Source organism: Microcebus murinus, chromosome 17 (assembly GCF_040939455.1).
Source record: "Microcebus murinus isolate Inina chromosome 17, M.murinus_Inina_mat1.0, whole genome shotgun sequence".
NCBI lineage: Eukaryota > Metazoa > Chordata > Mammalia > Primates > Cheirogaleidae > Microcebus > Microcebus murinus.
In genome coordinates this window covers 16573336-16590596 of record NC_134120.1, presented here as the reverse complement: position 1 = coordinate 16590596, position 17261 = coordinate 16573336, and the positions used below count along the sequence as shown (strand labels likewise).

The 17261-nt window shown below is 40.8% G+C and overlaps 1 protein-coding gene across 1 annotated transcript in view; it reads right to left on the bottom strand.

Annotated features, from left to right (window-relative positions):
- Window positions 1-403: 403 nt before the first annotated feature.
- The window catches only part of FECH (ferrochelatase), a 33282-nt gene continuing 16424 nt past the window's right edge, over window positions 404-17261 (bottom strand). The window contains exons 5-11 of the mRNA XM_012745471.2: window positions 14454-14588; window positions 11855-11961; window positions 8154-8252; window positions 6213-6320; window positions 5638-5802; window positions 2202-2261; window positions 404-1731 (exon numbers count right to left, since the gene is read on the bottom strand). Coding sequence (XP_012600925.2) covers window positions 1597-1731; window positions 2202-2261; window positions 5638-5802; window positions 6213-6320; window positions 8154-8252; window positions 11855-11961; window positions 14454-14588 — 809 coding nt within the window. The 3' untranslated portion in view covers window positions 404-1596. The remainder of the gene's footprint in view (window positions 1732-2201; window positions 2262-5637; window positions 5803-6212; window positions 6321-8153; window positions 8253-11854; window positions 11962-14453; window positions 14589-17261) is intronic.

Below are 17261 nucleotides of genomic sequence, written 5' to 3'. Positions count from 1 at the left end.
CTATCTTTCTCTAGAAACAACCTAATAAAAGAAAAGCCAATTTCAAATTTAAAAATTGTAGATGCTATTCAACTTTGAGGGCCATTATCAGTATAGTAAAACTATTAACTAAAGTAGATGGCATGTTTCTTTTCCTTTATTACAAAGTCAACTCCTTATACTTAATAATTTTGATTAACTAATTTTGATTAGTTTTCATGTAGCAGACAGCATCAATCACACTGGTTCCAACCTTAATGATGTCCTAGTATTTATTAACATAGCAAATTCTGAATATAGAAGGTCTATGAATCCCCTAATACTTCCAGTTTATAAATTTGCTTTGAAAAACAAATCAAAGAAATGCTCTTTTGAAGAACAAAAGTTTTAGAGCTTGGAGAAAAGAGAAAGTGATCATTACAAATTCTTCATGGATCCATTAGAGATCTTTAATCCATTTAAATCCAAATATAGAAGATCAGATTCTGATCTGACATTATTTCTACATTTTTAGGACAACTTTCCACTCCCCAATTCAAGGTCACAATGGCATTAAAAATATCCACAGGAAAAGACTGGCACGAAATAGCATAATTAATAATAGTTATTACATTAGAGTAGTTTTCTTTTCTGTATTTTTCGAATGTCCTATTGTATGGCTATATAATCTTTATAGTAAAAACCTGTAAAGTAATAAAAAGTTGAAGGTTACAAAGCAGAGCTGACCTTATAAAATAATTCTTAAGATACATGTGCAGAAAGGAGATATTCAACCAAAATACAGAAGACTCTAGAAGGAAAGGCTCTCGAGGGCCGCGGAGGAGATTTAAGGGAGAGAAGGCCACCCTGGTGTCTCCCGGCAGCACTGTCCTTGCAGACGGGAAGCAGCGGAGCCCCTTCCCCGTGGCCCCAAGGACTCTCACCAAGGCGTGTACGGTGACCCTGGATTTCTAGACATTCATTAGTCTTGCATGCCTGGGGAATCTCAGAGCACTTCTCAAATCTGTTCTTGATTCGGTTTTATGGTGAGGAAAGTGAGACACACAAATACCAAAATGACCGATGAATGGGGGCCTCCCTGGCAAAAGCAGCCGCTGTGTGTAACCAAACACGTCACCCATGGGCTTAGGGAAAGATCAGGTAACATTTCTTTTTCAAATTCATTCAAATACTCAACTATGCTCATTTTAAAAACCACAACTATATGCACAAGACTGTAAACAGATCTCATTCACACTGACAGCCCACAAAAAGGGCTGTCTGCACCCTTTTAGGGCGCTTGGGGCAATAAAACCAAAATCTGTATTTAAAATAGGGGTCTGTCTCATAAGATAACTTTTAAAACTCATTTTTCAATGTCCTAGTGGACATTACAAACCAGTAACTTCACCCAGAGAGGGGGAATATAAATGGTTACTGTACAACTATATAAAAACAGAAATCCCTCAATACGGATTTCAGAGTCCGATCCTCAAGAAATCACACAATGTGTGCCCAAAGGCTGTGCGTATACTAATGCGACTTCTGTTCCCCATCTCTAAATAACGTCCCCCTCCACGTCGGAGGTATCTGGAGGTTGGCAAATTTGCCTAATCCCACGAGGTCCTCAGGCAGGGGTCACAGCTGCTGGTTGGTGAAGAAGGATTTAGTCTCCCTGCAGACGGGATTTACACAGAGCGGACAACTCAGCGTCAACTGCTTGGAGCATAGCTCGTTCGACTGCAGGTGCGAGTGCACCAGGTCGGCCAGGGCCTGGAAGACACGCAGGAAGCAGAGAGTCGTCAGAAGCAAGAAGTCTGCTTGTCCCCCACGCGCCCCCTCCTCCCCTCCGCCCAGATAATCGCTCCGGTTTACGGTTTCTTTTCATTTGAGTTGTGAATCCTTTGAACCCAATTCTACAACATCTTCCCTTCCTGAGATTCCTCAGCTTAAAGAAAGTTAAAATAGAGATTTCAGGAAATGCAATCCTCTTACCCCACCCAGGAAACCTTCTCTCTGAAAAGCAGATTTTAAACGAGACAGTTTTCGGAGGATGAAAATAAGAAAATTGGGACTATCTGAAGGGAAAAAAACGTGAGCGGTTAAGGAATTCGATTTTATTTTTGTAATTAATTGGAACTCCAAATGTTCTAATATGTGAGAAAAACCAATATTCTGCAAGAGTTTCTCAGAGGATTACTCTCTGGTATGTTCTACTAAAATGGTTGTAACACTACAGGTACCTTAGAGAACAATGGATTTCCATTAAGAGACTCTGCTCTTCTGATGTTTTCAACTCCGCACTGAATCAAATGAGAAAAAGGAGGAAAAACACAGACACATCTTATTTTCCTTTTGTTTTATAGTTTTTAAAAAGAAACTGTTACCAAAAATAAATAAATAAATAAACACACACAGATACACATACACAATTCAAAGTCTAACTTCAAGTGTTCACAGACTGCTCATAAGTGAGTTGGCTGGGCACATATGTGGATTTTGTTAGTATAAATTGCTCAATTCCTATGTCCTTCCCCAACCTCATTACCTTCCCACAGGTGGTTTATTTCCAAACCATTTTTGAGGTTATACTTGACAAAATTCTCAAGTAATTTAAATCAAGTAATTTATCATTCTTTATTATTATATTTTTCTAATGCATACTTTTATAGACTCTACCTCAGTAGGATGTTGCCTTAATTAAATACATTTTTGTACTTGGTTTAATCTCAAGTGCCAAAATGAAATAATATATGGACTATAAAATGTATTGAACCTACATCAGATTCAATTCAGAGTTGGGTTTTTAAATATATTCTTTTTTTTTTGAGACAGAATCTTGCTCTGTCACTCTGGGTACAGTGCAGTGGCCTCATCATAGCTCACTGCAGCCTCATGTGATCCTCTTGCCTATATCTCCCGAGTAGCTGGGACTACAGGGGTATGCCACGGACATTCACTAATTTTTCTATTTTTCGTAGAGATGGGGTCTGCTGGTGCTCAGGCTGGTCTCCAACTCCTGAGCTCAAGCAACCCTCATACCTTGACCTCCAGAGCGCTAGGATTACAGGCATGAGCCACGGCACCCTGCCTTTTAAAATGCATTCTTGGCCGGGCGCTGTGGCTCACGCCTGTAATCCTAGCTCTTGGGAGGCCGAGGCGGGCGGATTGCTCAAGGTCAGGAGTTCAAAACCAGCCTGAGCAAGAGCGAGACCCCGTCTCTACTATAAATAGAAAGAAATTAATTGGCCAACTGATATATATATAAAAAAATTAGCCGGGCATGGTGGCGCATGCCTGTAGTCCCAGCTACTCGGGAGGCTGAGGCAGGAGGATCGCTTGAGCCCAGGAGTTTGAGGTTGCTGTGAGCTAGGCTGATGCCACGGCACTCACTCTAGCCTGGAAAACAAAGCGAGACTCTGTCTCAAAAAAAAAATAAAAATAAAAAAATAAAATGCATTCTTGACAGGGAAAATCTAAAGAAAAAAATCTGAAGATTGTTTCAATACTATCCCTGCTCTCCTCTCCAAAAATATCCAGGTAATTGTCCCCCAAATAACGGAGAACTATGCAATTATGATTTATTTACTTGGGCAATCTGGAATCTTCTCTTTCCCTTTTCTGCTGACAGCTTCTCAGCTGCTTTATCTTTTAGACTAGCATTAACATCAGGGGGCTGGTCTGGGGGAAATGTTGAGATTCAGCAAATGCTTAGTCCTCATTCTCAATTTAAGAAGAGGCTGTATTCTATTAATAAAACTTCACATGAAAGTCAGTAACAGCAGAATAACCAGTGTTGGCAAAGGAGGTTCTCCAACAATGTTGATGGGAGAGGCAACGGATACATTTTTGGAGGACAATCTAGGAAAATATGGATCAACACTGAAATTCCATTTCTAGAAATCTGTCCTAAGATTGCAAAAACAAAATTGGAAAAATGAAACACAATATTTATTACAGAGTGGTATATGATAATAAAAAATTATGAATATTTTAAACGTATACTAATCAGCAATTTGTTAAAAGTAAGTATATAGATCTAATTTTATTTATTAATTTGGGCTCATAATATATTTTTAAGAAAAAAAGAATGTAAAACAGTATGAATAAAATACCATTTTTGTTAAATGTGTAGAAGACATTTATTAAAATGTATGCGAATTTAGTAGAAAAAGGGGACCTATTTTATCAAAATATTAACAGATGTTATCTCTGAGGGATAAGATTATGAGTGTGTTCTAGTTTCTATGTTATACTTCTCTGAACTGCCTGAGATCTTTATTGTTTTTATTATCAAAAAGCAATAAAGTCATTTCTATTTTGAGAAAAAATTCAAACAATCTTTTAAAGTTAGTTGTTTTAAACGTACTATATTCTCTTATCAAAATAATGAAATAAACTGTGGCAACATAGTCTTCTTTATGCCCTATGTGGACTCATTTATCAGTCACTAGTACAATTGATTACAAGGAATAACCTCAGTTTAGTGACATGAATGAATGTGAACTATCACTCAATAGAGTTTTCCTAGTATGAACCATTTTTTCACTAAAGTTTTTTTGCAAGTTCACAATTAGCCAAGGTCATGGTGGAGTAGAGAAGACATCTTTAAATGAAACCCATTGACAACACTGCAAACTCATCTTCGCCAATTACAACTTGCCGGCAAATCCTTTCTCCGGAGCACTAACCAGCAACTTAGGCACTCCTAACTTCACTGACGTCTCACTGATGACTAGCATGGACATTCGAAAACCAGGGGTTCAGGTGTTGCCACAGGTTCTGCCCTGAGCTGCTCTCCACCTACCCTGCACCTGCCACCCAGTCCCACAGAAGAGGAGGTGTCCTGCAGGCCAGGCCTCCACCCATCATATAGGGGATGACCAGAGCCAGGAGCTCTGACAGAAGAGGCAAGGGAGGAAAGGACTTTCTGGGTCCCAAGACTTCCACACTTCCCCTAAAAACAAAGTTATAAATCCAATGCGAGTTTCAGGCTGGCCCTCAGAAGCCAAGACATAGGTGAACAATAGTTTTTCTCCTCCCTGAATGACAATTCACATCCATCTTATATTACAAGACACCAAAGATGGTATTTGTTATTTCAATAATCAGATTGATCACAACACAGTAGCAAACAACTAATTAAGTGAGTGCAAAAAAGAGGTCAAGGGAATTACAACACACGCTGCTTCCGTGTGCATGCCAGGCTCTTCTCTTAGATGACAATGACTCCTAGATGCCTTGCAACCCAACAAGAAACTGTGTATAATAGCCCCAAGTAAAGGACACTATTAGGCAAAGAAAAGAAATTATAGAACATTACAATTTTTCCCCCTAGAATTGGTGAGAAACACAATTCTTTTTCTTAAGGAAATGTAGCTGTCATTACTTTCAAGTTGCACAGTAATTACAAACTAAGCAAAATGATGCTGGCCGCCGTGATCTCTGTGCCACCTGATTTGACCAAAGCACAGGTGTCCTCTCCCATGGCTGACTTGGGATGAACTCGATGTGCTGAGGTTCTTACTCAGATGAAGTATTATTCAGAACCGTGAGGACAGGATACAACTATATGCAAACATATGTAGTAAATGATATTCTCCAATTAGATAGTTGCAGAGAAAGTTTCCTTTTAAAGCGAATCACCATGGGATTGATAAACCAGATAGGTGCGTTTACCTCATTGGCCAACACTTGGGAGTACTCGATATCCAATTCGTATAGCGTTTCGATGTGATCGCTGGTGAACGCTATTGGAACCAAAAGGATATTCTTCCTCCCTCTCTCACAAAGCCCTTTGATAGACTGGTCTGTTTGAGGACCCAACCAGGGCATGGGACCCACCTATGAGAAAGGAGGATGAACGTGTGAGTGGACCACTCTTCCCAATGAGGCTACAGCGCACGCACCGCCCACCACCCGGGGTGCATGCACCTGCCTGCTAGGGCGAGAGCCCCTCTCTACACCTGCACACTTGTTTGAATGGGTCTTGATATTTCCACATCGAAGCTTGAGTCCTTCTAGAAGTTGGCCCAATATAAATAAATGTTTCTGTTATCTACAACTAAAAGTATAATATCAAACCGATAGAACTCAATGAGTCATGTATTACCCCTTCTATCTTGCTTGTAGAGTTCAGTCAGATTACTGAATGGCCTATCTCAAAGAGCTAAATCTAGTCATTTTATAGCTAAGTCCTTAGATAAACTTTCTCAAAAGAGCCGATTGCCTGCAAAAGTACAGAGGCCACCTACCTTGGATTGCCAAACCAGCCGGTAGGGGTTGCAGTAACCCAGCCTTTCCATGACTTTCTGGACGGTGGCACCTACTTCCTGAGGATAGGGGTCTCCTCTGTTGACCACCTGCAGCAGGGGCACAAGGGGAGTTCAGTCGCCAACACTGTGAAGGGCTCTGAGAGCCTCTGACCGTGTGGGGCGTGGAGTGAGCCCTGGCCCAAGCCCTGCCTTCCTGTCTCCTGCACTAGCGTTGGATGGTATGACCTCAGCTCCATCGCCAAACTTCATTAGCTCCATTTTTTCATCAGCCAAAGGAGAACACTGCATTCAATCATCTCTAACGTCCCTAAGAGGATGTAAAATTCTATGTTCCACATTACTCATGGGAGATGGACAAGCACTGGGGGAGGAGGAGGAGGAAGGCAGCAGCACTGGGGCTAGATTGCAGGCTCCCCAAGAATATGACCTGCACCTCCCCTTTCTTCCTTTCCCCTCACTCTTCCCACCACAGTGGACTACAGACAAATGCTTTGTGCACAGCAAACATCTGCTATACGTTCCCTCGTTAATACCTTTGAAAATGTTCAACACAAGTCTTATTTTAATGCTTTAAATATTTAGTGTGCACAGATGAGGAGGATTCGCATGCCAGAAAAGAGAATATGAAGCCATTAAAATAAAACAGGCTTCCAGGCCGGGCGCTGTGGCTCACGCCTGTAATCCTAGCTCTTGGGAGGCCGAGGCGGGCGGATTGCTCAAGGTCAGGAGTTCAAAACCAGCCTGAGCAAGAGCGAGACCCCGTCTCTACTATAAATAGAAAGAAATTAATTGGCCAACTGATATATATATAAAAAATTAGCCGGGCATGGTGGCGCATGCCTGTAGTCCCAGCTACTCAGGAGGCTGAGGCAGGAGGATCGCTTGAGCCCAGGAGTTTGAGGTTGCTGTGAGCTAGGCTGACGCCACGGCACTCACTCTAGCCTGGACAACAAAGTGAGACTCTGTCTCAAAAAAAAAAAATAAATAAAAAATAAAACAGGCTTCCAGAAGACAGAAACTTATCTCCAGAGCCACCTACTGCCGAAATGGCAACTGTCTGGCTGAGCTGAGGGGGATGGGCAGGCTGCAAGGGTGTGACCCTCATGACCAGCAGGCGGCGGGAAGGCCCCGTGAGAAGAGTGGCCCCAGACACTCAGGTGGACTCCACTAACCATGAGGTTAAAACCTTAATTGCATCTAAGAAAATGTAATTCTCCACCTCTCTGGTTTGGAAAGCAAGGCTTTTCAGACCTGGTGCTAGCTCTGAGCTGATGAAATTGGTTACTTATTCCAAGCACTTCTATATATCACACAGCACACTAGCTCAATCGTTCTTGTTTCCAAAAATGCAACAGCTGTGGCACAGATTGCAGTATTGTAATGAACAACCTAGTATAATATGACTAACTATGGAGCAACCAGATTGCAACTCGATACACCCTACACTCACTTGCCAAAATGGGGTCCCTTGTCTTAGCAAATTGAAAACTTTGCTTCCTAGAATTCAAACAGCACCTATCAAGTCTTGAGGGCAAAATAATGAGACTAAGAGTACTTAGTCTGGATGGAGACCCTACAGTTCAACACACTGAAACATCATCAGGTTGAGCTCCTTCAATCGGGTCTTCTCTTAACTCTCCCACCTATTAGAAATTCTATAAATGATTATATACTCAAGTTATCATTTTAAAGAATAAAAGATTTATTTACAATACTAAGAAAAGATCTATTTACAGTATTATAATTTGTTACGAAGTTTCAAGAAGTGAGTCTAGATAAGTTAGTCCCAAGTGGGGTTTCAGAATTCAATCCTGCAGTGGGCTGAGGACATAACGGAAGCTGGATCCATTTTACACATTTAGAAAACAAGACAACACAATCTCCTACCACTAAGTCATTCAACAAAATGTTCTTACTTACAGACATTGGCAGTGAGTGAGCGGAAAACAAGATGACCACCTCGCTTCTCTTCTCAAGTGGAAAATGGTCCAGTTCTTTTAGAATGTGGTCTGCAAAGCACTGTGCAAATACCAAGAAAGGAGGGTAAGGAGGAAGTGGGAAGAAAGAAATGGAAGGAAAAGAAAATATTTTAAAAATGAGAGAGAGCTATATCCCAAATCCCAGAACAACCCTCTAAAATCAGAACTCCCTTTTTAAAAAAAAAAAAAAAATTGCAAACAGTACAGTCTCTTTGCTTTGGTTCATCATCAAAATGGATCATAACGGATTCAGGGGCCTAGGGAATTTGATGGGAAACATCTAAAGCCCGCTAATGGCTCCCTGCAAATGAATGCTGCAGGTCTGCTTCCCCTCGGGAAGCGCAGGGCACACTTCCAGATGGAAAGGAAACACAGATGGGAAGAAGTTGTTTTAAGACCTCTCATTTGCTCCGTTAGCAGGAAAACAGCTTACAGGGTCTTTCTAAATCTCCCTTCGTTTGGCATTCAGGCATGTCACGCGAAAATACATTAGTCAGAAACAGGGGAGAGATAAGCAAATACTCTTCTGTCTTTGCAACATTTTCTTCCGAGCCCGGTATCCTCACCGTGTCGATCTTAGTAACACCCTTCACAACGCATGACAGGTCGTACAACCCCCACGAAATGCACAGAGGGCGAAAAGATGTGCGGACGTGGGGTCCATTCGGTCACATCTGTGGAACTGGGCTGGAGTGCGCCCGCCTCCTCCACCAAACCTCTGTCCACCAGACCAGTGAACGCCCTTCGTCTAGTCGGCACCTTCTGATTCACCTCGAAAGGTGCTGAAATACCAGATCTGAAGGGGCTTTCTTTCATCTTACACTTTAATCATTTTCTATCTTTTAATTTATAAAAAATGCTACGAAGGACATTAATGGGTCAACTGACAAAATTGGAATTTGAATATAAATTAGATAAAAGCAAGTATCAATGTTAAATTAACTGAAGTTGGATGTTGTATTGCGGTTATGTAAGAGAATATTCCCGATCTTAGGAAACGTACACTCAAGTATTTAGATGTAGAGAGTGATGATATGTACAGAACTTATTCTCAAATGGTTCAGGAAAAAAAATCATTTATATACAGACGCACACAGAGTATGTAAATAACACAACTGAGATAGATGTTAATAATACATGAATATAAGAACAGATAAAGAGTTCCTTATACCATCCTTAATCTTGTAATTTTTCCACGTGTTTGAAATTATTTCCAAATAAAGAGGTTTGAAAAAATTATAAAGGACAATTTATCAGAACCACATACATCTACACTATTGGTATTTTGATATACCAGTGGTCAGTTGATATTATAGGATGAGCAAACTGTTCACTAATAAATATTGAGATATTACTAATCTTTCCAGAACCCTCAAAATTTGGTAAACAAATGTCCTAAGGTACAAAATGGTACCTAGAGTTGGATTCCCTTTTCAGAATTTATAATTTACCTATAGAGTAAATGTGATAGAATTAGATACAAACAAAAACAATATTTTCTGATCTTTGTAGTGTTTGGAAACTAAGCTATTCACAAAGGATTATTTTTGGACAGCAGTCTAGGTAAGGAGGCCCACCGCAAAGTCTAAACAGAAGCTTAGAACATAAATTTAGTCTAATCACTAAATAGCAATATTAGAAAGACAGTCCTAAAATGACTATTTGGAGTAATTACTACCTATAACAAATAGAATCGTGGACTTAGTTTTTAACTACATTTTAAGTTTTAGTTTAGTTTAGGGTTTTAGTTTTGTTTTCTGGTTTCCAAAAATTGCGTATCTTATCTAGAGTTTAGAGTTTTTCCTTTTCTCAGCTTGCAAAACTGCAAGTAAGAACATAATTTGATATGGCTTGCAGCAGTCTCTAAGCCATCTTTAAAACTGAAGGGGCCCTGGGCAAGCAGAAGTGCTCCTTAAATCACCCAAAAGCCATCTGTGGTATTTGCTATGCACAACTCCTCTGCAGAATGAAAGAGGCACGGGGCTCTCAGAGCCTTCAATCACACCATCTAGGAGGGCAGATAAATGCCTCTAAAATTCCCTTTCATTTTATGAACAGAGACTTCCTCAGTTAAGAGACCTTTCCATCTTTCTGCTTCCCCCCTTTTCAAAGGGCTGAATTTTAATGCAAATCTAATTACTCACTCGATCAGGGCAGGCAGATGCTGTGCAGATCCCTGCGTTCCCTGCTACCACATGTCAGAGCTGACCTGAAACACCCCGCCTTTCCAATCACAGGCCTCCAGGAGCAAAACAGTCAGGGGACACGGGTGCTTCAGGCAGTACTGGCTGGGCCCGGCAGCACAGCAAACGAAGGACCACAGCCACACCCATCCCTAAGGGTAGACTCCTTCTTTTCACTTTTTACTTAAAACAAGATTTTCAACCCAAGTGTTAACCCTTCATATGCCTAAGGAAAACAGTCTGCTCTGGGAAGAGCTGCCTCATTTTAATGATGTCTAGCACCATCTAGTGGCTACATATTTTAAATGACACCAAGCTTTTTAAGACGTTTTTAAGGGTATTTTGCCAGAAGTCAGAGAAAGTTCAAGGGATGAAAAATAAACTGGATGAAATTTAAATCACTTAATATTTCTTCTACCTTAAATAACTCAAAAGCAGAAACTTCTACTAGCAGAAAAAAAAAACATTTGCATGATTTAGGGCAATATTTTACCAGTTGCCTTTTCATATTTGACAGAAAAGAATACAATAACACCAATTCAAAGTTACTGGCTTTAGAACTGTAGTTTTAGCTGATTCTCCTAAATTCAAGCATCTATTAATATAAATATTATAAATATGAAATTGTATAGAATAAAGTTGAAATTTCTTTAATACATGAAACTTTCTCTACTGAAATGTTAAACTTATTTTCATGTCTCAGAACATGTATATATATTACCTTTAAAATTTTTTAATCTTTTGAGATTTTAAAGGATTTAGAAAATAGAGGATTTGGCCGGGCGCTGTGGCTCACGCCTGTAATCCTAGCTCTTGGGAGGCCGAGGCGGGCGGATTGCTCAAGGTCAGGAGTTCAAAACCAGCCTGAGCAAGAGCGAGACCCCGTCTCTACTATAAATAGAAAGAAATTAATTGGCCAACTGATATATATAAAAAATTAGCCGGGCATGGTGGCGCATGCCTGTAGTCCCAGCTACTCGGGAGGCTGAGGCAGAAGGATCACTGGAGCCCAGGAGTTTGAGGTTGCTGTGAGCTAGGCTGACACCACGGCACTCACTCTAGCCTGGACAACAAAGTGAGACTCTGTCTCAAAAAAAAAAAAAAAAAAAAAAAGAAAATAGAGGATTTGCTTTGCTGGTCAGGCATTCAAACTACATTAGCTAGAACACTGCACACAATCTTTAATGTTCTCCTGGTCACTGAGAAACACACAGCTGAAAATACCATTTTGTTATGGTCTGGGACTAACAGCATTAACCTGAAGACAGAAAAGAGTCTAACTACTTTAGCATCTTTACATTCATTTTCTCTTTTCATAATAAATCAAGAATCTAATACTTTTTGTTTAATCCCCAGCACATAATTTAAGCAGGAGAATGGCAAGGCTCAGAAAGACACCCAGAAACGCAGCAGGGACAAGAACCTGACTTGCCCCAGATGCTGGCAGTCGCTGGCTTACCTGGATGAGGAGGCGATGTGTGGGCCACCTATCAATGGTACTCCACTTCATTGTGGGCTTCCGTCCCACTTCATTGTAGTATCTGTAAATGGCATTTAAGCTGCTGCCTGAAATATACAGGGGCCACTTAGTAGATGCATTTCAATTACAGTGAAACTAAAAAACAGACTAGTAAAAGCAGTAATTATAAGTTCAAAGCAAGTAACTGCTTCTAAACTGAATCGGGCTAATTACAATTATTTCAATACTCTAAAACGCACATAGATTTAACAACCCTGCAGATAAAGATCATAAAAAGTAATCAATTTCAATGGACTTTCAAGATTATTGAGGCCATTTCTGAAACAAACAGGATAGCTGTGGATTTATGAATAATAAGCAGTATGAATATGCAGTATGAATAAGCAGTATGAATATGATCAACTTCATTGCAGAAAATATAGGGGATGAGGGAAGAAAGGAAAAAAGAAATCGACCATTATCCCAGCATGCTAATATAGTCATTGTTTTATTCTAGCATGGTTCTTCTCAGCTATTTTTCTTTAGAGCTGTTTTTTGTTTTACAAAGTTGTAATTTTTATGTATGTAATTATGCCTCCTGAGTATTTTGAGCATTTTTACCTAATGCTATGAGATAAATATTTTCCATGTTACAATAAAAGCTTTATAACCATCCTTTTGAATGGTTTTGTGCTAAGGAGAGCAGCTTACTGAGGTTTCTATGAGCATTCTTCATCCCTAGAATAAGTTAAGTGGACACCAAATCCTAACAGGTAATCTAACAAAACTTGCATTTCTAAGTGAGCAATGGAAATCATGAAAATTCAAAACCTCAAGGAAGGGAGATGGTGCCAACGAAATACAACTTTTTCCTGGCCTAGGGGAGCTGGCAGTGAGGTCAAATCTTAATGCTGTGAAACCAATTCTAACATGGGCCCCTTCTTCAATCTTAACATAGGGCAAGGCCTAAAACATCTCCTTGCTTCCCACCGCCAATCCATGGGGCTCTCTAACTGTAAGAACTAGGTTTCCAATTTAACACATTAGTCAAGACAGAGCCATACTTGAAATCAAATGTACTCGTAGGCTAAGAGTCAACGTTCAAAAAAAAGTTTAAATTTTGGTAAGTAGAATACAGTGAACCAGAAGAATCCAAACTGACTCCATTCAACGTTCAAAAACACCTCTCCAGAAGTCACAAAGTAGTCACCACCATATTCCCACTGTAACTGCATTTCACAGGTGGATACCATTTTCAGATTTGCAAAAGGGTTTCTGGAAGCTATAATAGCTCTTTTGTATCACTTGGAAATATTTGATAAACTACCAGAAATCACTAAGAAGGGGAAAATATAACTGAGAAATTTGCTTATAATATTAATAGAATACACCAGCTCTGCCACAAAAATACATGTCTAAAACACATGACAGATAAACGATGCTCTAATGGCCACAAAGAATTAACATGCTTCCCAAAGCCTTTCACAGCTTGGGAGTAAAGATGTACCTATCCTTCTATATGAGATACACTAGAAAAAAACTGAGCATGCATTGAAGTTTTGAACACACTGATAGAGCCAACTGTGAAATGAAACCCATAGTTAATCAATCCTGTCTCATATAAACAATAATCTTAACTTATCTAATTTTTATTTACATGTTTGGGTATATTTTTTAAAGCAAGGCAAAAACATAGCTTAAAAATTCACAAGATCTGACTCATTCTCCATAATATATTACCAGATATTTTGAAGTTGTAGTCGTACATTTCCCAAAGAAATGACAATTCGAACTCTTGAGTGTCTGAGAACTCAGGCATTTTAACAGGTGCTCTGAACAAATATTTAAGGCACAAAATGAGCTTCTTTCTCCATATAGTTATAGAAATAATATGCATTCAAATCCAAAAGCAATTTGGGAGTAAAAATGTGCTGACCTCAATCCTTGGAATAGAATGCGAACAAATGCGTGTGTGGGTGACAGTAGAAGTTTTGCCTACAATGAATGATACAGAGGCTGCCAAACACAGATCATCTCCAGCTCCAGTTAAATATTTAGGAAACAACAAGCACAAACACTTTCCAAAATCAAGAACACTGAGAGGAGTTCGCAAAGGGAACCCCAAACCGGGCTTCAGTTTTACCAGCAACCAAACCATCACTGAAGTGCAACAAACAATACATCAGCATTTCCCATGTAATATGGGCACCTCTGCTTTCCAAATGGAAACAGCTATCGCCTTTGCTCCATTAATAAGAAAATCAGGGTAGCTATAAAAAGGGTTATTATACAAACCTAGAGAGTGGCTTAAGGTTCATTACTGATCCATTATACAATGGCATTAAAGCACTGAATGCTTGCAGCCACCGCCTTCCACCTACCAATTTGTACTTCCCAGCCGGATGGCCAATAACTCAAGGGACAGATGAACCATGAGATTTCAAGTGGACTGACCTGAACTCTCGTGTTCAAAGGTGCTTTAAGGAAACATTTGCCATTCAAATCACAAATAGCTCACCCTTTTCTTTGGCATTCAGACTCCCTGGTTATTTGTGCCTGGGCCATGCCTTCCTTCCTGCTGTCAAAGAGACGCCCTTACCTGTGGTAGAGCAGCTGTACTGCGGGTACTGCGTGAACGCGATGGCCCTTTCTAGGCCGTCTCTCTCCATCTCCTCAATTGCTTCTTCTGTTAACGGATGGACGTACCGAAATCCAATATAGTATTTGTGAGGGGCTATTAGGAAGCATACGTGGGAAGGAGAAAAAGTATTAATCTTTATATAGATTCCTCGGAGTCACCAAACACAATGCCATGCCCAGAAGAGAAACAGTTACCCTAATTTCCCATGGTGCAGATAATGTAAGCAAGTGGAGAATATTCCTTGGATCTTATCTACTCGCCAGCTGGTACATGCACTTTTAGTCACAATTTTCTGGGATCAACAGCTCACCTACACACCTTTACTTAGCATGGTGGTTTTTAAAACTTGAGCTTTTGTTCCTAATTCTCTGCTCTTGGTTGGGATAGGCGAGACTCCAGAGAAAGGAGGGGAAAATTAACACTTATTACTGAAGTATAAACTCCTCTTGCATACTGGACACCACGGTAGACACCTGGCATTTTTTTCTCTCTCATTTAAACCCTTTTTCAGATAAGAAAACAGAGACTCTAAAGGTTGACTGACCTGCCCAAAGTCACACCTAGCAGGTGGTCAAGCTGGAATTAGACCTTGGGTTCCCCACCCCAAAGCTCCTCACCTCCAGCCTGTCCTGTCACCCCGTCCCCTTAGCCTTCAGGCCACTAGTTTATATAAACAAATGCAAGAGCTCTGGATACATGATAAAAGTTCAATAATTACAAATGATTAAAAAATGATTTTCCTCATTTTATATACATATGTAACAATACTTAAATTGGAGGCACCAAGTGGGATTGAAAGTAATTGTTCTTGGCCAGGTGCAGTGGCACACACCTGTAATTCTAGCACTTTGGGAGGCCAAGGCAGGAGGAACACTTGAGCCAAGAGTTTGAGATCAGCCTGAACAACATAGTGAGAAGCCCATCTCTACAAGAAATTTAAAAATTAGCCGAGCGTGGCAGTGCATGCCTGTAGTCCCAGCTACTCGGGAGGCTGAGGCGAGAGGATCTTTTGAGCCCAGGAGTTCAAGGCTGCAGTGAGCTATAAACGCACCACTGCACTCTAGCCTGGGAGACAGAGCAAGACCATGTCTAATTAATTAACTAATTAATTGTTCTTTGCACCTAAATGGCCCACGTCTGCTGCATATCTTTGTGCCCCTTCCTGTCACTTCACCAAATCCCTCCTCTATTAATATCTTCTCTTTCATCTTCTTGCATCTTTCTTTTCTATATTTCAAAAGTATCCATATCACACAATTTCTTAGGCCTTTATAGAATCATGAAACTGAAAGTTTCCTAAAGTTACTCAGTCTCATTTCCTTGCCTTTTCATAGAATGACGCGTAACTCATACTCAGGGATGATACGGAGAATACACTACATCAAGAAAACCAAGATGACGTTACTGTCCAGAGCGTTAGCAAGGGCTACAACTAAAACATGGACACAAAACTGTCACTAGAAACATGTAGGTTACAGTGAAGGGAAAGGCCGGGTGCGGTGGCTCACGCCTGTAATCCTAGCACTCTGGGAGGCCGAGGCGGGTGGATTGCTCAAGGTCAGGAGTTCAAAACCAGCCTGAGCAAGAGCAAGACCCCGTCTCTACTATAAATAGAAAGAAATTAATTGGCCAACTAATATATATAGAAAAAATTAGCCGGGCATGGTGGCTTGTGCCTGTAGTTCCAGCTACTTGGGAGGCTGAGGCAGGAGGATTGCTTGAGCCCAGGAGATTGAGGTTGCTGTGAGCTAGGCTGACGCCACGGCACTCACTCTAGCCTGGGTAACAAAGCAAGACTCTGCCTCAAAAAAAAAAAAAAAAACATACAGTGAAGGGAAAGACAGGATTTGATCTCACACATACAAGGACATACACATGATGACACTCCTCATAACTTGACCCAGGGAGCTCTGAGATAACGGGACACATTGCCACAGCCAGAAGCAGGCTGTTGTTAGGCGAGAGAAGCACATATGTGTACGGAAAGGGTGATTCAGTGTTTTCTGGTGAGAACTGCAAAAAGGGGAAGGAAGGGGTATACGCAGAATCGTTTTCAGCTCACCATTCCTTCCAGGCCACCGATGTTATGCCATCTTGCATAATGGTGGTGAGGAACAGTTAAAACACAGCAGAGAACATGACCCTATGAGCAAACTCCAAATGACTGATCCTTCAAAGATTATGTGCTTCCTGCTAAAACTACCACCTGTCACAACACCGTCAAGCCCACTTAAGCAACTCATGGTGATCTGAGTTGAGGTTTAGCAAGCCAGTGGAAATTGCTTTCTAATCTACTTTGAAACAATACGATTATCACACTGCCATAGGAAGACCTCCCAGTGCTGCAGATGAGCCAGCTTCTCACATTTTCTTTTCACCTGACCAGTATCTGAAGGTTGCAATCTAACGCCAGGGGCCTGGGAGTTCCTCAAACAGTGGTGAGAGGCTGCCCTTACAGATAAAGGCAGGGCGGGGGACCACATTTTAAAGTGAGAGAGAGTAAAATCCTCTGGAAAGAACAGATAATATTTTCTAAATGCTTTCTAAATACAAATTCTAGAAAAAGTGGCAATGTGCTCTGACTGTGCCTATCCCGAGGAACCAGCAAACAGTGCTCCCGTCGGGGTGGGTTCCACACTGTAGCTAGCTGTCCCTAGCAGGATGCAGGGAGGGGAAGAAGCCTCTCTGATGTCAACCAGCACCACATCTGGTGGGCACATCTGGCCAGAGGGAGCCCAAAATACACGACTCACTGACCTAGCCTGG